The 25,922-nt window shown below is 43.7% G+C and overlaps 1 protein-coding gene across 1 annotated transcript in view; it reads left to right on the top strand.

The window, feature by feature from the left end:
* The first annotated feature begins 137 nt into the window (after positions 1 to 137).
* LOC110555015 (uricase) overlaps positions 138 to 25,922 on the top strand; it is a 35,396-nt gene continuing 9,611 nt past the window's right edge. Inside the window, exons 1-4 of the mRNA XM_021647981.2 lie at positions 138 to 275; positions 12,722 to 12,940; positions 14,738 to 14,854; positions 14,943 to 15,021. Coding sequence (XP_021503656.1) covers positions 246 to 275; positions 12,722 to 12,940; positions 14,738 to 14,854; positions 14,943 to 15,021 — 445 coding nt within the window. The 5' untranslated portion in view covers positions 138 to 245. The remainder of the gene's footprint in view (positions 276 to 12,721; positions 12,941 to 14,737; positions 14,855 to 14,942; positions 15,022 to 25,922) is intronic.

Below are 25,922 nucleotides of genomic sequence, written 5' to 3'. Positions count from 1 at the left end.
ATACAATTGTGTTTTAGCAAAAATGTTGACGGATCGTTCACACACACCCTTCCCCCCTCCCGTTCTGACCACTCAGGAGGGCACTTCGCTTTCAAAGGCCTCGGTGTCTCGCTATCCACTGCGCAATCAGGTCAATATTGACCGCCTACTCTTTGGGGCTAAATAAAAACCTGAGCAACCTCTCTTCATCTCACACCATTTGTTCTCGCTCTCAAAACTGAATCTGAAGTTGAGGCTGAGGGAAAATGGCCCATTACTATGGCGACTATGGAAAGGTGAGCCACCCTGCTCTTAAGAAGAGGGAAAGGGTAGACAGATGCACACACATCTGCAAGGCTTTCTTTACATGCTCTTGAATCCGCATTTAGCTGTCATTGCAAAGCAGCAGTTAACTTGATGCCTAGAGAAACTGGTGGCTCTGCTCTGTCCATCTCCTTGATGATGGTTTCAGATCAGAATCATCTTGAAGACAAAGACCAAACCAGGGCCTTGAAGCTCAGGTCACTCCTGTGGGCTAGCCTAGCTAGTGTTCTCCAGGATTCTCAAGTTTGTAGGAAAGAAAGGGTTTGTGATATATTTCTCCCAAGATGGAGGACTGAGGCTTGCTATAGACCCACCAACAAAACTCGCATTATCTGTGTTCCCTGCAAAAGGGCAGAATTCCAGGCTTCATCTCAAGCCTGCAGAATCAGAGTCACTCCAGCTGGGGTCCTTGGTATGTGTGTTCAGTAGTGTGTGTAAAGTAGTGTGGGCATGTATGTGAGTAACATGTTGGCTGTTTTTCTCAATCACTTTGACCTATTTGTTTGAGGTAAGGGTTCTCACTGGCTTGGGGCTCACTAACCTGGTTGAGCTGGCTAGCCAGTAAGTCTTAGGAATCTTCTTCAGCGCTGGGATTGCAGTGCTTACCCGGCCAGCCTTTTAATGTGGGCTCTGGAGGACTGAACTCGGATCCTTATGCTTGGGTGGTAACTGCCTTTTGGACTGAGCCAGTTCTCCCGGCTCCCAGAACCTATATTTTAAATAAGCTTACAGGAAATGCAGGCCTTTCCTAAACTTTCAACCCACTGCCCCGAGGCCTGGCTGATAGCTGGTTAATCAATAGTGTTCTACAAGAGAGCTGCCAGAATCAACTAAACCAATAAACGTTTTTCTTACCATTTCTGCATTTTTCTTTGTAGGTTATAACTGTGTTTAGAAAAACAATTTCAATAGCAGCAAACAATAAAATGTCCATGGCATGAAGTTTAATTTATTTTAAAATGAAAAAAAAAATATCATTTACCTTCTTTATCTTAAGGAATGCACACATTGAGCACACGAAGCCTAGGGATTGTTGAGTCTCTTAGAGAACACATGCAGCTCATTTTCGTGTTTGTCACCTAAAGGCAGCTTTGCTGATTAGGGTAGGGAATGACCGCTGCTTTTCCTTATAGCCCAAAGCTGGGGACATTTTAACAAATGACCCTTAAGCGTTAGCCAGGCCTATGCTTACCTTCCTGTGAGGGGGGCTGAAGGATGTCTGTTTTTTTGGGTGTATGTGCTAAATTCACTTTCATTTCTTGGTCTGGGAAGATGCTTCTCATAAACTTTCTTTTCTGCCGTAGCTGACTCTACCATGTGGCTTGTCAGTTAACAAAAGGTTTTTATGCAATTGTTTCACTGTCAAACACTGTAACCAGCTGTTGAGTTTCCAGGGATTCCAGCATGGCCCAACTCCTAGATTCTAATATGCCCCTCCCCTTTTTAGCTTTTCTTTTTACTAAAACCAATGAAGTGATAGTATAGAAAGTAACGTAGAAGTTTGGTTAGTGTGTACAATGCAAACAAGACAGAATGCTTTTCATGATGCCTCTTGCTTTTGAAACCACATTGTGCAAAAGCATGTAAATACCATGGTCTTTCACAGCCTAAGGATCTGTAAAAACAGTAGAAATTGCTTTCTTGTTAACCTGACCAAGTAGAGTAAGCAGGGAAGGATTCACTGCTTGGAAGTAGCCTGACTTTGTGTTCACCCACCCAGAAATTCTAGAAAAGATTCGTCCTGATTTCTTTGAAGAGTGCCTCTTTCTTGTGTGGTCTTTCTCACACCCTTCGTATGTTTTGCATCTTTCATGTATTTCAGCTCCTGTGTGTCCGCATTAACACCCGATTCCTCTTAAACGCATTGTATTCTCAATTGTATGTATTTGTGTGTGCACGTGTGTGCAGTGCCCTCAGAGCACAGAAGCTCTGATCCCCTTGCAGCTGGAGGTGACAGGTGATTACAGCCAACTAGCCACGGGTGCTGGGAAAGGAACTCTGAGAGCTCTTACCGCGGAGCCATTTTCTAGCTGTAGCGCTTGATTCCTTCTCTGGCTTTTTCCATTCTCTAGTTCTCTTTAGAGGATTAGCCTGTTACTTAGCCTAGCTCCAAAATAGGCAATTCCTTCTTGAATGTGTTCAACTGATTCTTACCTGATTATTAATCCATTGCTAGAATGTTACTTTTCTTCGTACATCTGTGTGGGGTATGCATGCACTTGTGTAGGCCTCTGTGTGTGTGTGTTTGTGTGTGTGCACAAATGGAGGGGATCTGACTCTAGCATCCTGCTTGTATGAGGAGCACTTCTAAGCCACTTCCTCAGCCCCTTAGTTTTAAATATCTGCTTATTTGCTCCATGCTCAATCATCTGCTGCCTTCAAAATATTAAATGCATTATTTTGCACATTGCATCTGATTCTAATAGTTTCTGTATTTACAGATTAGATTGTGTTTTTATCTGTCACACATTGTTGATACTTTCTTATTGTGCACATCGCGCTTCTGGCTGTAGTTTATGTTCCTTGGAAATTTGCCTGAGAAATTTTTTAAAAGACAAAGATGAAGTTGAGGTTTTGAGCCTCTGGAAGCTGCTGACTTCGTGGCAGTACAGTGGTCCCTGAGGACTCCTGTGAGTCCAGCTGCTGGCTCTATTTATGTCTCTGAAGTGTAACTTACATTCCATATGATGTACCTCTGTAGGCACAGCTTTCTCTCTGAGCAGATTTCGCCAGTCTGTTTGTAGACTGAGAGGAATCTAGAATGGACAGATGGAAGGAAACGCTGATGTGCCTGTTGTATGAGCAAAGGGAGAGCCTTTGATTGCTGATTTAAAAAGAGGCAAGACACTCCCAAGGGACATGGTTAGAGAAAGGATATGAGTGGAAAGCTTTATCCAGGCTGTGTTGGAATGCCAGTTCTCTCTGGAAGTCTTCCTTAATCTGGCTTTGGTGTCCCTAGAGCCTCTGCTGTGGCAGTGGAATGATTAGGTCAGTGGAGTGATTAATATTTACAGTAATTAACATAATTATTTCTTTTTTTAGTCATCTCCTAGAAAGTGGTGGGGAACTCCTAAATCTGGCCCATTGGCTGTTTTTATGAATAAAGTTTTATTTGCACACAGCTGTACCCATTGATGTATGTATTGCATTCAGTTTTTCTTACATGCAAGAATGGCAGCACTGAATCACTGAAACACAGCCTGAAAAGCCCAGATTACCGATGATTTGATTCTTCGTGGGAGAAGTATGTTCTACTATAGCATTTCTACAAGGGCAGAGCGTTGTCTGCCTTGTCGCCCCTTCTATCTCCAAGCATGTCACACTGCTTGTCAGCTACATGGAGCTAAGTCAATAGAGTTGTACGAATGCGAGGAGTGGATGAAATGGACTTACGAACTTCTATTTGGAGTTATAAGAAACTTAGAATGATGTGCTTGGTTAGGCGGCTCAGCGGTTAAGAGCACTTGTTGCGTTTACAGACGACCTGGATTCAGTTACCAGCACCCACATAATGGCTCACAACACTCTGTAACTCCAGCTGTAGGAGATCTGATGCCTCCTTTTGACCTCTGTGGCAGGCAGGCATGTAATGAACATAGCTACATGCAAGGAAAACATCCATATGTACAAAATCAAATAAATAAATCTGAAAAAGCAGGATGAGTGAAAGCCATGGAGAGAAGCTGATGAAAGTGGGTGTGGAGCAGGTGCAATAGCAGGGAAAGACCCACCACAAGGGATTTCATTCCCGTGGCCGGGAGGCAGCTGCAGCAGAGAGAGGGGGGCAGCCTGCATCCCACTATCGTTCTGTATAGCTTTCCAGTCAAGGAATATCTGCTTTCTTTTCTGGAGATGGGACTCATTTCTCCCTTTACAGAGGTCTCTCAGAGATGAGTGTAACCGTGGCAGTGACTGCTGTCCCTCCCCACCTTCTTTCCATTTCTTTCAGGACAGATATGCCCTTTCTCTTACACACAGACTAAAGCCAGCTCCTTGGAGAGATGGTGTCAAATGGCCACCGGTAAGGCCACATCACTCTTGCTTTCAGTGGGCCTTACCAGGTTGAAGGCATGGTTCATTTCAAATGGTTAGTGCCTATTGCTGAAGGCACACACCTCATCTGCTCCAGAGACTGATGCCTTTCAACTCTCCTCATGCTGACAGCTTACACACACCCATGTCAACAGAGAACCCATCTGTTGTCAGAATCCCCACAATGAAGAGGGATGGTGTGGAAAAAGACACATCTTGGAGTTGGTAAATTTCTGCCTAAGTTTCCATCCCCAGTCTGTCCTCTGGGTGACTTTGGGAAGTTCCTTTCATATCTGTGAGCCTGCCTATTTTAAGCTACTGATTCTTTAAAAAATTGTGGTGGTTTTTTTTTTTTTCAACTTCCAGAGTTGTTGTGGGGAGTAGGACAGATGATGACATCACTCTCAGTGGGTGGGAAGTTAGATGACAGAATGCAGGGTAATTGTGAGTGGTAGTGTGGCCAATTCCTTCCCTCTGCCAGGGTCAGTGTGTCCTTCCTCTCGCTCCTGAGTATGACTGAAGAGGGAGTTGTTAAGCAGACTGAAGGGACTGTGACACAGGGTTAAACACACTTGGTGTTACATGGCTCTCCTTTTGCCTGTGTAACCCCCAGCTGTGTCCTGAGAAGGCGACCTGACTGGTCCTGGTGCGTTCGTTACTCAACAATGGGTTGCAAGGTGTACGTCACAGGGCTGGAGTGAAGGCCAGAGGAAATCAAACATGCATGTTTCCTGACACATATGAAGCCACGAATGCATGGCTACTGTTCTTATGTTCACTTTCACGCATGGTCACTGGGACACAGACCGTTTCCATGAATACAGTTCAGGAACATCTTCCGGTCTGTGACAGATGCCTCCACCAGTGCTGCATTGTGAGGTTTCCCGTCCTTACCCTAGAGGTTCCCGGGTACCTTCTTCCCAACTTCCTCTCCTGAAGCTTTTGGTGACGGGGCTGGCAGGGAAATCTGAATTTCTCTTGGCATTTTTCAAGATGAGTAAAAGACTCACAGTTGGAGTCTCAATGAGGCAACTGGTTACACTTTCTTTGCACCATGAATATACAGGGAAATTTTATTCTTCTCTCGAAGTATGTGCTCAAAACATACATTAGCATCGACTCTGAGCAGAGTGCACATGCCCCTCATGAGTGTTAAACAACGGGTCAGGTTCGCTCAACATCAGTATGGCCTCATTGCACAGTTAGCAGATCCCAGGCAACAAAGCAAACATACAGCAAGCACACACACACACACACACACACACACACACACACACACTCCACATCACTGTCTGCTTCTAAGATTATAACTCGTTATTCCTGTTCTTATCATTAGTGTGCATTAAGGTCTACGAAGGTGACCCTGACGTGGATCATGAGCACTTGTTTTTCTATTAGGTCAGCATTACTTCCCCTCCTTGAAGATTCATATTCATAAATGCCCAAGAAAACATCCAAGGAAGGAGAATTTGAAGACCCTCCTTGAGAGATTTCAAGGAAAGAAAGAGACAGAGGAAGGGAGGGATGAGTAGGAAGGAAGGGGGAAGAGGAGGAGAGACAGATAAATAGAAATAGGTTTTCTTATCCACAATTACCTGCCACACTATAATTGAATTATGGTATTTAAATACAAAACAGCTAAGATTTTTAAATCTTTCTTGTTGAAGGTAGAAATGATTCTTATATTAGCTCTAAGGCTGGCGAGAAAACTCTAGTTGCTTTAAATAGATAAAAATCTCTTCTCTTTTTGTCTACATTCTCCCAGTAGTTTCCCTATCATTAAATCTATTTCTATAAAGATGTAAACAGACGCGAATGCTTCATCAACCTTTGCTTTTAAATATTGGAAAGAGCTAAAATGAACAACAATAGCAACAAGCTAAAGTAATGTGTCCTCCTTTGCCAGCTGAGTAAAGAGGTTCAGAGAATGAAGTATGGGGCATAGTGGGAAAAACCATGGGGGACAGAGATCTGGAAGAGGCTGCTAAAATAGGGCTCTGTGGAAAAAAGGGTGTGTGTATTAGGGAGCTCTGTTGTTATGAATTTTACCAGACTATTGTAACTTCAGATAACATCTAATAAGAGAGAGCTTGTGATAAGTGCCACGAGGGCCTTTCTTTTCTTTGTGGTCTGAAAATGATCTGAACTCCTAAGTTCCATAAGCCAATCTCATTTTTTCCCCTGTAAGGATTCTTATTTTAAAAATAGTGTGTGTGTGTGTGTGTGTGTGTGTATGAACGTTTTGTGTGCATATATTTTTATGCAGCATGTGTATGTGTCTGGTGCTTGCAGAGGTCAGAAGAGGGCATTAGGGCCCCTGGAATTAAGTTACAGACAGTTGTGACCCATCACATGGGTGCTGGAAACTGAACCTGGTTCTTCTGAAAGAGCAGCAAATGCTTGTAACTCCTCAGTCATCTCTCCTGCCCTGACTAAAACCCCTGTCAGGAAAACACAGACTCACGTGGCGAGCTCTTCCTCTCCCTCCTCTTGTAACTTGAGAAGAACTCGAAGCTGAATTGTCAGTGTCTTAGAACTCAAAACAATTTGAACTAAAAATGACCTAAAATTTGCTAAAATAGTCTGCAAAGTGAGAAATCTTGTGTCGTGGACAAATGGCTCATGGCAGGTACAAGCACAGCTGACTGTTGGGCCAGATGTAGAGATGGTCTGCTTTAACCTTCAGTATGCCAGCATCGGGAGCCATGAGATGTGTGCAGAGGAGGAGAAGGAAGGGTAAGCGGGAGGTCAGGGCTGGTGCTTGTTGAACACAGAGCCCCGTGAGTTCAAAGAGAAGAGCCATGCTTAGGGTGAGGACTGTGTGGACAGAGCAGTGACTGATGAAGACAGGCCACTTGAGGAAGAGGGGATGGCAATGATAGGCAGTTAAAATCACGGAAACTTGACATTAATTCCTAGTTGTGTAGCTAGAGAAATGAACCTGTTTCTGCCTGGTTCCAAATCTAGAAAGTAGAAAGAATTCACTGGGTATCTGGTCCATGTCAGTACTAATATGTAAATGTTAATATTAAAAGAAAGCACAGACAAATGTGCAGAGAGAATGCATAGTATTTGGGCGAAGGAGAATATTCACTTCATATAAATGTTTTCCTTCAGTGTGTCTATTCAGTTAGGATTCACTCAAAATTCAGTTTATGCTGACGAGGATTTGTCTGTAGATGGGAACAGCTCCACTCCACGGTGCACCCGTGTGACGTGAGTCCCATCGTTGTCTCAATCACAAAGGGACACAGAGCTGCTCAGTAATGGAGCTGATACCAAAACATTGTAGCTATTACCTCTGCTCTAATTGGCTGCTGGATAACGGTGCCGTCTGACGTTCTCTGACGACTACGTGCCGGCCGTTGTTCTGAGCAGTTACCTGCAACCTCGCAATTATAGATAATAGGTGCTATTGCTATCCCACCTTATAGATGGAAAAGGGAATGGAAAAAGCAAGCAAACAGACCTCAAGGTCTCTGTAGCCGGCTGTTGGTACAGATCATCTCACTCAAGGCTGTGTGTTCTTATCCCCACCCTGCCGCTTCCCTGATCCAGAAGGCCATATACTCAGAATGACAAATCGTCTTTTTCATGCTGTCTCAGGGGTGGTGATTAGACCCTAGAAGGGTAGACTGAGCAAAAACATCTTAACTGTTTGGGCCCCAGTTATACAGAGAAATGGTTCTTAACTTTTCGTGAGTCATCGACTCTTTTGTAATAGAATAAAATCCATGTGTGTGCCCTAGAAAAATCCATACCCCACCTCATAAATACATAAAAATTTATTTACAACTTCATGAAATACATAGTTATGCTTAAAACGTATCCGCCGGGTCCTGAGGAGTTCAACAGACTGGAGGCTATGGCATCCTAAAGCTGCTATGGCAACCACACCCACTTCAGTGCAGCCAGAAGTAACAGTTACGAACCAATTTTTGACATGGACATTCATAAGAATCCTTCAAAACCTCAGGAGTCTTGCCAACATTGTTTGTAGATAATTCACAAGTCTGAACCCCAGTACATTTCAAAACATTTCCAGGAAAGGAGATGTGTCTTGTACAGAGCCTGGTCAGGATTTGATCAGGATGTTACTGTAGGAACAGTCTCTCCATTCATGACTGTGCCTCTTAAGTCATACGACCCTGAGGGAGGACACCCAAGGTATGGGTATCGGTGATGATGGAAATTCCAATCAGGCAATTGTACCCAAGGGAGGGACAGTTGGAGGCAGACCCTCTCTGAGCAGATGTTCCTTGATTCTACCCGCTTGTGTTCAGCTTTGGTGTGCATTCTCTAACTATTTATCTCCGTCCATAGGATCCCTTCATGCAAAACTGGGCAAGTGGTTTGTTATTTATCGGTGATAATTATAAGTAACACGTATTGAGCACATGTTTGCCGGGCACTTTGCTGGGTGCTTTAATGCTTTTAACTTTGTACCTCTCTAGAATTCCAGGAGGGGACACTGTTATACTAGTTGTATAGATGGATAAATTTACATTCATTTAGAATTTACAGCAGCTGAACAAAGACCCCACCAGGGCTGCCTCCATCAAAGCCTGCCATCGCCACATAATGCCATTTATACACAGCCAACAGTTGCCGTGGCTGTAGATCTCTACACTCATTGTACACAGTAGGGTTCTGACAATGACTTCCTACTCTTTGGCTACAGACCTGAGGAGGATGGCCTCCACTGGGCAGGCTACTATGTACTGACTCTTTTGGGTCTTCCATGCTGGACTTGGTGCTCCTGTTCAGGTTCAAAGGCTGTTGTTGTTTGAATGAGATGTCCCTCATAATCTTGAGCATTTGACTGTTCAGTTCCTGGTTGCTGGTGCTGTTGGGAAGCCTATTGAGGTGTGGCCTTGCTGGAGTAAGCATGTCAGTGCAGGCGGCCTTCAGAAGTTCGAGCACTCATGCCATTCTGAATTCACTCTCTCTTTTTCATGCTGTTCAAGCTGTGAGCCCTCAGCTGCCTCCTGCCACCATGTGTTTGCTTACCATCATGGACTCTAGTCCTCCGGACCATAAACACAAATAAGCTCTTTCCTCTTAAGTTTTCTTGCTCATGGTGTTTTGGTACAGCAATAGAAAGGTAACTAACGTAAGTGATTAGGTCCTTTGAATCTAATTCACTTCTCAGCAAACTTGCCAACTCAAGCTTGCGTAGGTGTCCAGTTTTAGGAAGCAAAGTCCTTGGTGTGTATCCCCAGCTGGCTTGAATTAATGGTCATCCTTTCTTAGCTGAGATTACATGCATGCCCTCTGACACCTGGCTTAGGATCTCTTTCCAGAGCTCTGACCTCTCTCTCATGTGCCTTGAGGGATTGCTGGCTCAGGGTAGCTACACTCTAGTTGGATGCTGTTTAATTATCAGTTTAAATACTTTGTATTGTCTCTGTCTTTACACTCAGTTTTGTCATTCTGGGATTTGCCCCCCCATCTATCTATCTATCTATCTATCTATCTATCTATCTATCTATCTATCTGTCTATCTTCTGTTATTTGGTCTCTCTTTCTCTCTCTCTTTCTCTCTGTGTATAGATAAGCATGCTATTGCGTGTGATGGTCAAAGGACAGCTTGTGAAGGTTCTTTCCTTCACCATGTGAGTCCTGAGGCCACCGCTATTGATGACAGGCACCTTTACTTGCTTGAGCCATCTTACCAGCCATGGGCCGCTCTTCACAGGCCAGCTATGCCTGTGATCTTAGGCTGTGACATCAGAAGGCCCACCTTCCTGTTCCTGTTTTCTCAGGAAGGGACTTTTTGGATGGCAATAGAACTGAACCCACTCTTCCTGTACTGGAATGCTTCCTATGTTTTCATTAACTGTTCTGTGTCATCAGGCAAGCAGAGGAGGTGGCTAGTAGCACTATCCATTCATTCACGACACATTTATCAAGCTCCTATTTAAGATCCGGGCAAGGTGTTGAGTGCTGAAGTTGCCATGGTGACCAACATAGAACTTTCTTCTGCATTCATAGTTTACTGCTTCAGAATGAATCACACATGAAGAGGCACTTGCAATACAATTTGATGAATATTCTGAGGTAATATTAAATATCTTGAGAATACATCAAAGGAGCCACCTACTCCATGTTTGAAGGGCTAAGACAGATTACCTGGAGGAAGTTACACCAGAGACATGAAGGGGGGCTGGGAGAAATAAGATGTTGGTAGTCAGAGTGTGAGAAGGAAGAGGAAGTTTGAGAAAGATGCAAGGCGTACAGGCAGAGAAAGTATCTGACCCACATGAATTCAGAATAGCAACAGCTGAGTTTAAGTGGGCACAGGCATACCACTGGGGGTGGTATGTGGAGTATGGGCATGGTATCATATGATTACTGCATGTCTGCTGGATACCCCGTGTTCTCAAAAGCATTGTCTCTGCTGCAGCTATAGCCAACTGCCTGGCATGGCGATGTTGCTTCTAGAAACAAAGCTGGAGCTTCCGTCATCACCAGCCACCCCAAATGGTGCTGGTGGTTATCCCCACTGGTGCAGGTGCCACTGAAGCCCAGTGACATTCAACCACTTGTCACAAGCCATCAGGCTGCAAGCGGCAAGGTGGAATTGGGGCCTGGACCGATCCCAAAGTACAGTCACAACACAACAGCTTCTCTTTCTCCGCTACCATCACAGCCATTTGAAGAACCGTTAGCTCGGCTTTGTCATATTTTTTACTGGCATCCTCTTCTCCATGTGAAAGCTCCTTTAACAGGGTCATGTATCTCAGGCTGACCTTGACCTGCCTAGACAGCCTGGAATGACCTTGAACTCCTGATCTTACTGCTTCCACTTCGCAAGTACGACTGCAGGATGCACCCCCACACCAGTTTCTGTGGTGCTGAGAAGGAAACACAGGGTAGTCTGCCGAGTGAGATCCACCCCGAGGGCCTTATTGATCATAGTTTTTAAGATGCTCCCAAAGGTTGGATCAAAGATTTTGGGGGTGCGTCTTTGAGACTCTCCCTCCTGGATAGGCAGGATTTAATCCAGACACCCCGAACTTTTGTATATGTTAAATGAACAAGAGCTTGCCCCAGCTGGCTGCATCTCCAAGGTGCAAGATGGCCTCTCGTTCCTCATGTTCTTTAAGGAAAGGACAACCATTTTTGATGTTGGTTAGTATCTTTAAATTCTCCTCAGGGGAAATGGTGACTTCTCACACAGAGACTGTTGGGCAATCTTGGGCATCCTAAATGAGAGCAACAAGAGAGACTTCTTGACTTCCTACCCAGACTTGCACTGTGTGTGCACTGTATGTTGTTTGTCATTTGCTTTCATTTTTACCACCTCCATCATCGCTTTAATGTTCAGTATCCACGCTAAAAATCTATACAGCTTTATGACTCTTTGCTCATCTCAAACACCCAGCAACAAGCCTGGTGGATGCCAGCTTAGAAATGGATGTGTTTACTAGCTAAGGCTCCGTCTCCAGACACAGGTCTTAATGAATGATGGCCATCCCTTCCTTAAGCGTCTCTCCATTAGGGGCTTGGCTTTCCCTGCAGTCAGATGCCCCACCTCGGCATTCCTGAAGATATTCTGCACCCTTTCACCAACTACCCTTCTGCATTCTGGCAGCAAACAGAAAAGGCAGTTTTTAAATGGTTTCCATCATCATACAGCCTTTTCTCAGAAATATCGCTTTTCTAAAAATGGAAGGGGGTGGAGGCATGGAATGATTTCCAGTTAACATAGTCATGGAATTTTCTAGAAGAAAGCTGGTTTCCATGGTGGCCATTATAGAGTTTGGAGTCAACAGACCTGGGTATGTTTATAACTCTGCCCCTGCACGTGAAGGAGGGCAGGCCACTGCATCTTTGTCCACCATTTGTAAGATACCGATTCCCACAGCTGTTACAGAAACAGGTTGCATATTGTAGTGAGGCTGTAGCTTTGACCCAGGAGGCTCATAATTCTTATCAAGAGGGCCTGGAGAGAGGCTCAGTGGTTAAGAGCACATCCTGCTCTCGCAGAGGACCTGAGTTTAAATCCTCACACCCACATCGGGTGGCTCATAACTGCCTGTAACTCCAGCTCCAGGGTTTCTGACAGCTCTGGATTTTATGGGCACCTGCACTCTCATACACATAAATAAAACTCAGTAAATGTTTAAAATTGCTATCAGGAGAACCATCTGCCTGTCTGTCCTCAGGGTAATCTGATATATTTTTGCTTCATGGGAGCCTTTTTTTTTCTTTTCCCTGTGAAAGACCAATCTTCAAAGGTCGGGAATGACACTGCTTTCATAAGCGCTCTGGGTCTCACATGTTACAGTTGCCTAACAAAATGGAAATCTAGAGAAGACTGCAGCTGCCATTGTTAACTCAGTTAGCCTTCTTCAATCAGATGGTTATATTTTCGTTACAGAATGATGAAGTGGAATTTGTCAGAACTGGCTATGGGAAGGACATGGTCAAGGTTCTCCATATTCAGAGGGATGGAAAATACCACAGCATCAAAGAGGTGGCGACTTCAGTGCAGCTGACCCTGAGATCCAAGAAGGATTACCTCCACGGTGACAACTCTGACATCATTCCAACAGACACCATCAAGAACACAGTGCATGTCCTGGCGAAGCTCAAAGGGGTATAAGCATCCCTAGATGCTTGCTGCCTCTTGATGCAAATTCAGTACAAGCTCACGTGGGGGCGGAACTTGCTTATTTTAAGTTCTCATTTCCTTTTAACCTATTTTTACATATATGCCATTTTTAAATTTTTCCTTTCTGCCCTAAAATTCTCAGGCTTACAGAAAAGCTTGCTTCATTTCATTCTTTTGATTTACCTCGTTAGTTAGGAAGGGAAGCTCCTGGCAAATTAATTTGTTACCTCACATAGGAACTATGGGCAAGTCAAGGTCATGGGAGGATTTCAGACTAAATTTAACTCATTTTCGCATTTCTTTAAGTTCTATCACCTTTAGAATGTGCATTTGTAGCAGAAAGTGCCATTGTTGTACAACAGAAGAGAATTTTGATTATAAGATTCTCTACTTATTGGAAAAATCTAAAAATTTGTGTCCAAAAATTTGTGTCTCCTGTTTTGGTTTTTTGATTGCTATAACAAAATGCCCCATACTTCAGGGCATGGAGGGGGACCACATAGGGCAGGAAGTGTTTATTCTGGCTCATGGTTTAAGGGTATAGTTTCCTGGTCCTCAACCTTCCTAATGCTTCAACCCTTTAATGCAGTCCCTCATGTTGTGAAGACCCCAACTATAAAATTATTTTGTAGCTACTTCATAACTGTAATTTTGCTACTTTTATGAAATTGTAATGTAAACATCTAATATGTGAACCCCAAAGATGTCATCACCCCCAGGGTGAGAACCGCTGCCATAGTCCGTCCTGGTAGGGTCGTGTTGGCAACAGGAGTGTGAGGCACTTAGTCACATTGTGTACATAGTTAGGAAACAGACAGATGAATGCTGGTGCTCAACTTGCTTTCCGCCTTTCTATCTATTTTGGGATCCAGGAGATGGGCTGACCCCGCCCACATTCAGGGCGTGTCTTCCCACCATGGAAATGCTCAGACACAACCAAAGACTAACTTACTCTTTGGGAACACTGGAGCCCATTTGCAAGCCTCATGAAAAGACCAAGGATTACAAACACATTGAGAAAAGATTCTGGAACACAGTTACTTTTTGTTTATCTCCTGATACCTTCTTGCATGCAAAGCTGGTTTCTTTATAAACACAGGATGGGGCTAATGAAATGGCTCAGCAGTTAAGAGACTGGCTGCTCTAGCACCCACATGGTGGCTCACAACCACCTGTAACACCAGTTCCACAAGATCCATCACCCTCTTCTGGTTTCCATGGCACCAGACACGAGCATGGTGCACAGACATGCATGCAGGCAAGACACTCATACACATAAAATAAAAAATAACAAAACGTTTTTTTAAAAATGATAACAGGATAGTCTCCTTGGTGATAGAAGTCTGTGAACCACACCCAGGGACTGTAGAGAAAAGAACAGGATGGGGCTCTTCATCTCCTGAGATCCTAGTTCCTTGTTTCTCTCGTTGGGAGAAACAAGTGCTCAGGAAAGGGCACCGGCGAGTGCTCAGCATTTGCTCTGGGCTGGATTCAGCATGGATGCCTGTAATCCCAGCCCTCGGGGGCTGGTGCAGAAGGACTGCCCTGAGTTTGATGCTTGCCTGGGCTAACCTTCGAGCCTTATCTTAAACAAACACAAGTACCTTAAGCCAGATACAGAGGCTTAAATCCCAGAATTAGGTGTAGACAGAAGGTTCATGGGTTCAAGGTCAAACTGGGCTGTGTAGTCAGTGAGCCCCTACCTCAGAATAAAGGAAAAAAGCGAATCTGCTGAGTGTTTTAAATGAGGTGTTTTTGATCAGCAGTATGTCTTCTTTACAGATAAAAAGCATAGAGACCTTTGCTATGAACATCTGCGAGCACTTCCTTTCTTCTTTTAACCATGTCACCAGAGCCCATGTCTACGTGGAAGAGGCCCCCTGGAAACGCTTTGAGAAGGTGATATCATTTATGCTCCCAGTTTAGAGAAACTGCTATCATGGTTTGTGCTGGAATGTGACCGGAAACAACTCTGTCCTCCTTTCAGAACGGAGTCAAGCACGTCCATGCCTTCATCCACACCCCTACCGGAACACACTTCTGTGAAGTGGAGCAGATGAGGAACGGTAAGACACCATTCTTCAAGAGACAGCAGGAGTCCTTTTTTGGGTTTTTGTTTGTGTGTTCTTTCATTCGTTTTTCATTTTGTTTTGTTTTGTTTTTGTTTTTGGCCCTACAAAATTCTTTTTATTAACATGGAGGAAAGTAGAGGATTTGTAAATCTTTTAAATCTAAAATTATGACTTTGAATTTTATGTTACAAGGTTATCTATTTCTGGCTGAAAGAACAAATGAGGTAACTTTCTATTGCAAAATCTGGAGATTGAGTGGTGGAAATTTTGTATTACCTAGTTTTGAAATGAAACAAGAAAATAAATAGCAAACACTGAAAATGACAAGAATACAAATTCCCAAATTTCCAGACCAATGGTTTTGGCATAATATCAAGATATAATGATAGTAACTAATATACGAAATTACTAATGTTTCCCTGACATTTTATTTGCATAATAAAATACTAAGACTATCATAATCTCTTTAAAATGAGTCTCATTTAAAAAAGTAATGACTATTTAATAAATCTATTTAGTAAGAAATTTAAAATTTAAAATTATGAAACATTATTATAATATAAACTTTATTAGCACTAATAATTAATCTGAGCAAATACTGTTCCTATAGCTGGTATTCTCTTGATTTGTTGAGGTCATGAGGAGCAGAATTAACTAATCCATTCAGATTTGGAGCAAAGCACTTCACAGCATAGAGGCAAAGATGACAGAAACATTTCTATCTTAGTAAGAGACGCTTTAGGGATCATTATAGATTCAGTGTTGATGTTAAATTTTGCCTGTTTTTATTTCCTTTCTTCCTTCTTTATCCCTTAATGTTTCTAACTATTTGGATTAAGTCTAGATATAGCTAAGGTTGTTTCAGTGTTTGAATAACAGCTCTAACATTATTATTATAGGAGAAATAAAAAAGTCATATTAACCTTTTCAGACAATACTGATTACTAGACGCTTAGTAAGGGGTAACACTTTGTCACTGAGCTGTTCTCTAGAAACACACTGACTTACTCTCTATCTTTTCTCCCTCCCTGCCTTCTTTTTCTTTTTATTCAACCCCAGCCTCTCTCCTCTTTCCTTTCTCTTTCCTTATGTGTGATTTTAGAGACAAAAAGGAGAAGCATTTCCTAACTCGCAGGCAACATTTTCCTTCCTAAGCTACACGGACTATTGACATAAAGTCTAGTGCCAGGGTCCAGCCCTGAATGAGGGCGGGCATGAAGAAGGGTGGGTGGGAGAGCTTGTCACATCAGTTTCGTTTCACGAGACTGGACAGAGAGAAGTGAATCTGGCTTGACCTGCTCTGACAACCTGTGTCTCTTGCAAGTTTGATACACAAAATAATTTCCTCAGAAACTTTAAATCATTGATTATGTAGCTTTAACTCTTTCTTGGTTATGTAAGTTTATAGGAACAAGAGAAACAAAGCTAGCAAATTTCATAAGCACTAAAAATTAACATTATAATAAAATCAGTTTTCTTTTAACTCAAAGTTTTCTTCCCTAAGATTGGTGTCATAAAGGCTTGTGGTTACAAAAATGTTAGACAGAATGACTCTATTTGAGTTTTTACTCTGTTTTTCTTTTATATTTAAAATAAAACCATCATCCTTTTTTTGGATTCTTAAAATGGTACAACATCAGAAAAAATCCTGATCTGACAAGTCTGCTCGAAAAGGCAGGCAGTTCACTGAGACAAAATGCTTTTCTTCACGCCTTAGTCATGAACCCTTGTTTCAATAAGATTTCTTGTTGTCATCCTGTAAAGGATAGGAGAACATCAGGATTCCTAAAGCTGTTTACTTTATTAACAAGGTCTATCAATTACAGCCAGATCAAAATCTCTTCCTGTCCATGCTAGTTTTTGTTTTGTTTTTTTTTCTGAAGCTGAACATTAAAGCCTAGTGATTCAGTTACAGCTTGTCAGCTTCCAAATTTTCCCTGTTTTTCTTCTTTAATATTTTTTTCAGGTCCTCTATCTCATGCTTACTAATATCATTTATTAATAATCTAAAAGTCAGTCTAAATAGATTCTAGGGAACCCATCTTCTGCATAGCTGTTTTTCCCAGGAAACCACCATTAGTTTTCCTCTATATTTGTATCAACACCATCTTTTGTTACTTTATCCTAACTCTAGCCTTTGGAGAGAGGCCCTTAACAGTAAGAAACATCCACCAAGGGCAGGGAAGGGTCAGTTCAGGACGTCCAGGCACAGGCCTTCAGGCTGCTTGCCCTCGCCAATCTAGGCCAGCTCTGTTTAACTTTGTATATAATTTTAAAGTTTTTTAGTAGTCACGTTAGGAAACCAAACAAATGAGAAAAAAATTCCAAATAATAGAGTTAGAATAATTAACATTTAGGATAAATGTTAATTAACTAATTTTCATTCTTTGAAGTGTTGTCTCTACAGTCACATAGATATTCAGTCTTTACAGCTTGACTCACATTAGCCGTGTTTCAAGTACTGCCTGGCAGCAGGTGGCTGGAGGCCAGTGTATGGGGCGGCCTAGCTCTCAACTGATTTTCATAAACATTTGGGAACTTAGCACATCCTTTATCCCATTCTCATCTCACTTTTGAAGACTTGAAATGACCAGAAGGCGACTTGAGGAGAGCTGATTAAAACTAAACACATTTATCGAAGTGCTGGTGTGATTCATTCAAGCACTGATCTAGTAGACGCTGAAGACATACTAGCACAGGAGATGGTAGGGTGGGGAGATGTGCAGAACTTTCCCTAATCTCAGAGAATCTGTGGTACATTTCGCTATAGGAGACAAGACTCCTAAACAAATGCATTTGCAAGAAGGGCTAAGGGCCACAGTGGAGGGATTAAAGGCATCCTAAGGGAACAGAGATGGTCCAAAACCTACTTCTTCCCAAGGTGGTGTAGAAGGTTCGAGCAGGGAGGAGGAAATGTTCCTATTGACATTTGCAAAATGATTTTCATTCTGCTGGTCATGCACGAGGAAGTGTCTGCACTGAGGAGCAGTGGTATTCAGAGAGGCAGGTTGCAGAAAGGACTGAAAGGCGTGGGCATTCTGAGTGCCTGCCTCATGCTGGGCCCACATCAGACAGGTGTTTATTAAATTATTGAAGGGGCAAAACATTTGTAGAACAGTGCTAAGCTCAGTGAGGCTGATTCCTCCAGGGCCCTGAGTGGCTCTTTGTGCTAAACCCGCACGCGTAGTCTAACTTAAAGGCAGTTTGCATGATAAACCACTGACTACATTAGAATTCCTATCAAATGAATTCCTAGTCACAGCCAGAGGCCTTGGGATCAGAATAAGCTGTGCTTGAAATTGAGCTAACACCACGACGATGACAAGGGAGTCACAGTTCTTCAATGGGTTTTCATTTGTAGTACGAGGATTCTGAGGCCCACTCTACACTTGTCCAGAGAAATAAAGGAGATAATTGCTAAATTTATCTCACTAAAGCTGTTAGCATAGTACCTGGCATATAAGAAGGTCTTAAATAGCAGCCATCATAATTTAGTTTGACACCTGAAAAGCAGAGGTCTCTAACGATCGTGTGTGTGTGTGTGTGTGTGTGTGTGTGTGTGTGTGTGTGTGTGTAACTCTGTAAGGTCTTCATCAGACACTGATTTTGAATGTTTGTTTCCCAGCTGCTGGGGTTATTTTGGGAGCCGCTGGCATATTTAAGAGTTGGGGCCTAGCCAGCAGCAGTGGGTGACTGGCTCTTGGTTCTGGCCCTGCTCTCCGAGGCCTGTTCTGCTTCATGCACACTTCCACCACAAACTGCTCTGCTCTGCTCTGCTCTCCCTACCATCATGGGCTGAGACCCCAGTTTTAAGTTGTGAATATCCTTTGTTCGGTGGTTCTGACCAAAGTGTGGGATCAACAGACGCGCGATAGGTGAATTAAGCCCCATGGAGAGAAACAGTTTCAAAAAAACAGAAATAATATATAAATACATTGGCCAGGTTCTGTAAAGAAACAAAACTGATAGAATATATATGAAGGTAACTTAGTAGATTGGCTTACAGAATATGGCCCAGGTAGTCCAACAGTTGCAGCCTCTCCCTGGAGATCCCAAGAATTGAGTAGTTGGTTGTTTAGTCTGTAAGGCTGATGTCTCCGCAGCCCTACCTGGCTCTGAAGGCCTGCAGCATTCCTGCAGAGCTGCTGGTCTTCAGTTCCAACAACCTGGTTCTAATCCCAGTGAAGGAATGCCAGCAAGAGTGAAAGCAGGCAAGCAAAGAGGCAAAAGCTTCCGTCTTCCGGGCCTTTTTATCTGCGCTGCCACCAGTACGCACTGCCCACATTTTGGGTGAGTCTTCCTGCTTCACATAATAGGATCAAGAAAGCCCTTCACAGGAATGCCTCGTGGCTTATGTCTTAGTTATTTTCAAATCCAGTTTAGTTGACAACTGAGACCAGTCATCTTGTAAAGTGAGAAAAGGAGAGATAAAAGCCCAGGGAAAATACTTTATTTTAAAACTTTGGCAGAACACTTGTCAGAAAGACAGGAGAGGTGTCTAGAGAAACAGAAGAAAAATGTTTTTATTGGGGATAGTTACAGAGGCAGCAAAAAAGCCAAGAGACCCAAACGCAATAGCTCAGCACAGGGTGTTCTTTCTATAAGCCCATTTTGTTCAGGCGTGGGGTGGGGGGATAGAGGTGATGATCATCAGCTGTGAAGTTAGACAGAATCCTAGACAGCCTTCCCTTGCTGCTCCTTATTTTGGGGGTTCACCTTGATAACTTGCCATGTTGGATAAATAGATGTAAGGGGAAATTGATTTGGTATCTCCCACAGATGGCTGAAGAGGCACTCTGGAGTTGGTAAATATACGTGGTGATTTTCACAAAGGTATTTTCAGGCAGGGGAGTGGATGCTGAAGTAACGGTGGCTGCGTCCAGGACGCTGACTTCTCTCACTACCTGCATGCCAGGAGTCAGTATCTACTTGCCTGAGCTCTAATCACAAGGCTGGGGCTGCCGAGTAGAAAGATCAGCCTCAGAATCAGTTCAAGTCTTTTGTCTCTGCAGGTGGCTACAAAGCTTCTGGGTACAGGCAGACCTGTGGCCGTTTGCCCAGTCAACTGATCTGGAGCTCGGGCGGCTCTGACATCCTTCAGGGCTGGCAGGGATATGGGGTAAAGGAGACTGGTGTGCAGTAAGTAAATTCAGGTTCCCCGTGGACTGGATGTGAATGTGTGTGTATGCAGGGCTGTGCACGGAAAACACTTCTACTCTGCCCCTCTTTTCAGAGTAGGGTTGTACGGGCTTTTTCTGTAGGTTTTGTTTTGTTTTTGTTTTTCTGTGGCAACACCCAATCTCTAGTTTGCTCATTACCTAAGTCTTAAAATGGATTGTGACAAATTCATGTTATAGTCATCTTCCTGAGAAATACCCATAGAGAGTTGGTGAGAGGGCTCAGTGGATAAGAACTCTTGCTGGGAAGGTGTGAGGAGCTGAGTGTGAATCCACAGCACCCATTGCATAGATGCATGCATGAAACTTCAGCACTTTGAGGAAAAGCTTGCTGGCCAGCCAACCCAGTCAAAACAGTGAGCTTCCAGAAAGACCCTGTCTCTCAAGGCAATTAGGTGGAGAGCATTAGAAGAAGAAACTTGGCGTCCTGTTCTGGCCACTGGACATATGCACAGGGGTGTACGCACACATAGGTGTATTTACACACACACACACACACACACACACACACACACACACACACACATACACACACATGAAACAAAAAGAAATGTCCTTGTATAGGTTTAAAAAAGAATCATTAATCCATACACTCCAATTTCTGCAGTGAAGGCTGGTGTTACAAGCCCCTGTGGTTTGTTGGGGGCTGGGCAGAACAGTGAAAATCCTCTCCCATCACAGCAGTACTTATACTCAGTCATACAATCATCCCTGTACGTTTCTGAAGGGATCCTTCCCAAGAGAATGAGTGAGTCTCTCCAGGTGGACGGAACTCCTTCCTGTTTATCTGAACAAAACAGTGTGGAGAACCTGCTGAGTTTTGGATGCCATGGGTCCTGATGTTGCTCTAGATCTCACTATAGTGCTCCTTCTTCATGGATCCTTTACGGATGCCTCATTACAGATGCCAATGTTGTAAATTTCAAAGTCTGCTGGTTCCCTGAGAGAACCAGGAGGAGAGAGAAACTCCCTCCACCCGAGGTCACAGGCTGCTGTACTGTTGGTAGCTTCCCATACCCTGACGTGCTGATGGCAGCATAGGCTTCTGGTTTAGGTGTCATTGGATCCTCCAAGTGAATGCTTTCTCCCCTGAGGTTCTGCTAGACCAGGGGCTTTGCTGAGTCCAGACTGTGCTGGTTGAATCACTAATTTGAACTAAATTAGTCCCCAAACCTCTGCAATATTTGAATCAAAACTCACAATTATTTAAGAACGCAATGGCTCCCATTCTGACTCTAACTAAAAAGCCAAGCAAAACCAAAAGCGTACCAGCTAAAGCATAGCTAAAAAGAGAAATGGGAGCTGAAAGAGAGTTTGCGGATAAGATACTGCATTTTAATAGTGAGAAGAAAGCCCTCACTTGCTAATATGAAGAATGCCGGAGGGCAGAGATAAGCAAAGATGATGAAGTCAAAGCCCAGGAGCAGGTCAGTAGATTTAAGGGGTGACAAGCTAGGCAGATGGAAGAAGTAAGGGGGTCAAGAGAGACCCAAGGGGTGATAGCCACTTCTAAACTGCTTTCGTCCTCTGACACCAGAAGTGAATGAAGGTTTTTGGTTCTTCCATAAGAGAAGTCCTTGGCAAACACAAGGTCCTAAATTCATCTTGCTCAGCGCCCACTTGAAGTAAAGCCACGCTAGCTCTCTGCCTGGTGACGTCATCTCTTCCCCCCCAGAAACGCACAGCCTGGACTTTGAAGATGGCAGGAGCGGCCTTGGAATTGATCCACACAGGCAAACATTATTTAGTTCAGAGGTTCTCAGCCTTCCTAATGCTGTAACCCTTTAATACAGCAACTTATGTTGCGGTGACCCCAACCATAGCATTATTTTCATTGCTACTTCATAACTGTAATTTTGCTACTGTTATAAACCATAATGTAAAGATCCGTGTTTTCTGATGGCTTTAGGCAACCCTTACAAAAGGTTCGGTCAACTCAGGGGAGTTGCGACCCACAGGTTGAGACCCATGATTTAGTTGCTCTTTGCTTTTCTCTAGCCCTTTACAAGTTTGCAGTTTTGTAGTAGAATGGTTTAATAGAGTTTTAAAATATCCTCCTTTTTGCTATTTTTGTCCACTTTTTGGAGGCGTTAACTGTGGAAACAATTATCCTCTTCATGACAGGGCGTTTTTCCTCCCTCAGCTCAGTCAAGCTTTGCGCATTTTTGACACCTGATGCGTAGGTAAGGCTCTGAGCTTGTTTGCTATTGATTCCAAGTGAGTCTCTTTCCCTGTGAGAGCTAAAGTGTGGATGCACACTGCCCTGAGTGCTAAACCACAATCTGCTAAGTGTGTAGGAGGACGCTAGGAGCTGAAGAGATTACATCCTAGCAATGAAAAATGTGAAAAATCTTCCTGTGGCATTACACTGTGGGGTACCGGGGGAAGGCTGGGTATGGATGTGGGGGCGGGGAAGTGCAGGGTCACAGGCTTTCATGGGATGGCGCCCAGAGAAGGACACCACTTCTGGTTGAATTGCTTCTTGTGGCTCTAAACTGGGATCTTTTAGAGTGTGTGTGGTAGCGTATTTTTAGCTGATGGCCCCATGAATTTGAAAGCCTCAGGTTTTTACCAGTGCTCAGCAGGCTGGGGCACTGCCAATCGAGAGGATAAAATAAGCACTCTGATTTCATCCAGTATGTCTAACGTGTGCCGAGGAGAAAACATTCTTTCAGCATTCAAAGAGGATAGTTTTTGTTGATTTTGCTCACAGAGGGATGGAGAGCATCAGAGTTGGCGGCTTCTGTGCTGACAAAATTGGCAATGGTTAATTGTCCATGGAACAGAAGACATTTGTTCTGTGGGAACTCCAAAAGGTCGCTACGTCACTCCAGGGCTGGTGAAGGTCTTTGGTTTCAGAGTCCGGTGAGCCTGTAGGACATAGCAAGCATTGACAGGTGGTTAACATTGGTGTGGAAAAGCCAGGTGCAGCAAGATCAGCATAGAGACCTTCACAGTGCACACAGCAGCTGTTTTATGAAACCCCAGGTACATTACTTTAGAAACATGTCAACTCCAAAACCAGGCCTGGCTACTACATCTCCATTTCAAAGATTAGAGAATCAAGATAGGGAGAGGTGAAGCAAACGATTTCCTTGCAGAGGTGTGGTAGGAAGGGCACTGGGACTTGAATTTGAATGCCAAATGAGGGGACTCTAGATAAGCAACACCACACTACAGAGTCTTTTATAAGTAAGACTAGGGGAGGAGCTAGAGCTTGATGAGCAAAGCAGATGGGGATGAGAGGCAGATGTGCTAGAAAAGATGGAGGAGGGACCTTTAGCTGATTTCCCCCTTCGCCTTTCCATTCACCTTCAAGGGACTCTACTCTTTGTTTTAGTTCTGGGCTGCTGCCTTCTGTTTCATTTTGGGGGGGGGATTTTGTTTTCCAGAAGGAGGTATTGGGGAATGCATTTTAGATTATATTAGTTTGTAATGACTGGAGTTATTTTTTACTGGGAACCCATAGGAAATCTTTTTCTTCTAAAGATTTATTTTTATCTCTTAAAAATTATGTGTACTGTATTTATCTGTGTTGAGCATGTGTACATGAGGTACCCACAGAGGCTGGAGCATCAAATCCCTCCAGAGCTGGAGTAACAGGTATTTGTGAGGCATCCATGTGGGTGCTTGGAAGTGAACTTGGGGCCTCTGCAAGGACAATAATTGTTCTTAGTTGTTGAGCCATCTCTGTATTGCCTGTAAACTTCTAAGGAATAAACTATTTTCAAGATGCACAGGAACCATTTCAGAAAGTGGCACAGAAGCAATTTCAGAAAGTGACACGTCACTATTTATCGGGTGATATAGATGCTTTTTAAAGGCTGAGCCTCTGCCCCAGAAACTCACCGTGGATGGAAGGTGGCAACCCTCGAGTCTCCTGGGAAGCCCTTTTGAAGTACTGAAATGAGGCAAAGAGAGCCCAAGGAAGGAGAAACATTGCACAGATGGAGAATGATCTAAAAGGGGGGCACAGCAGCACGGAGTCTCACGGTGTGCGGCTGAATTTAAAGCTCACCTCCGCCCATTCCTAGCTGCATGAGGAAGGGTACAGGAATGAAAGTCTCCTGCATAAACACATTAACTGTGCAGACGCCCGAGGACTAGGTAAGAAAATGTCAGCCAAAAGCATGCTTGCAAACCGGAAGGTTTCCTCCAAAGTTGATGCACATTTCCTCTCTTTTGCTTCCTGGAGTATGAGAGATAGAGGGGGTGGGGAAGGCAAGCAGTAACAGTAGAGGAAGTCAGCTGTCCAGGCGAGAAAGGGACTCCATTGCGCTGTTGTTGTTGCTCCTTGACACAATCAACCTTGTCTGTCTTGGGTCAGTAGATGCCTGCTGTGTACTCTGTGGTTCTCTTGGGCTTGAGACAGACACCCTGCAGTTACATCCCAACTTTGTGGGACCAGGGTCTTTATGCATTTAGAGCCTGGGCTGAGAATGCAGTGTCGTGGCACAGCACCTGCCTAGCATGCAAGAGACGCTGGGTCATTCTGTACCTGGAACCAAAGGAAAAAGCACAAAAAATAAACCTGGCCAGAGGAAGGCATGAAAGCACTGCTGGCAGCTTCCTCTTGGTCTGTCTTCAAGTACAGCATCCAAGGAGAACTTCTGAAAGTTAAATTTTTTTGTCATGCCAGTTTATCTGAGGACATTCTCTATGGAACGTCTTATTTAATCAGAATATAGTAAATCAGCAGATGTAGCACTGACCTCTGGCCATTGCTTTCTCTGATGAAAGGACTTGAGTTTCAAAAATATCAAAATATAGGCATTGCTTATCTGGCTCTGGAGTGAGTCACAGCAGCTGAAGCCACACAGGTGATAAGGGAAAACCATGTTTTTAAAATTTTTTTAAAATTTCTTTTACAGAGCTTCATTGGCCCTTCTAACCCTTCTTGCTACATAACCCTATTTGCAGCCCAGGCTGGCTTCCAACTTGCTGTGGCCACCCTGTATCCACCCTCCTAAGTATTGAAACCATAGACGTGGGCTTCTGTGCCTGGCCCTTGGGCTGTAAATGTGTATGTGAATTACATTTTCCTTTTACTAAGACAATATAGTGATGCCCAGGAACTCTGACCTTTGGTCTTTAGACTAGGCAGGCCACGAAGGAAGGTATTTGTCAGGACCAGCTTAGAGACTGAAAAGAAGTAGCTTTGAGTCTTTGGTGGTTTTCCAGTTGCTCTGTAAATATCCTCTATCCTCACCAACCTGTGCAAACAAATAAGGTTGGGGGACATTCATTACTGAATGTCTGTGGCCCTGCAGCTTTCTCAGTGCTGAACTTCCAGGTGTCCAGCCAAATTCCCTCACCTTGTGACAGCTTGTTCAGGCTGCCTTTCCCATGCTCAGGAAGGAGTTTGTACCCACTGGGGGCAAGTGTTGCCTCAGGACTCTGCCTGACTTTTGTTGTCAACTGCTGCATCTTCTAGGAAGAAAGGTCTTTCTTGTCGAGTCTACCCAGGCTTTCCTAGTATGTCAGTATGATGTCCTATCCAGGTCTACACTGCCAGAGCTATAGTTTGCTCAAAACAGAAAGATAAGGAATCTGCTTGTCCCTAACTCTGCAGACCCTCCACCATCTCGGTCCTTGCACTGGTTAAATGCATTAGTGATAACCCTGAGGACCCAAGATAATTCAGTGTTGCACGAAGGGAAAAGGATCAAAGGCTTCCTCCTGGAGTCATTTTCCCAAGAGCATGCCAGGTCTGAATTC

Source organism: Meriones unguiculatus, chromosome 10 (assembly GCF_030254825.1).
Source record: "Meriones unguiculatus strain TT.TT164.6M chromosome 10, Bangor_MerUng_6.1, whole genome shotgun sequence".
Classification (NCBI taxonomy): domain Eukaryota; kingdom Metazoa; phylum Chordata; class Mammalia; order Rodentia; family Muridae; genus Meriones; species Meriones unguiculatus.
Note: the sequence above shows the minus strand (reverse complement) of the source record. Positions and strands in the feature narration are given on the sequence as shown.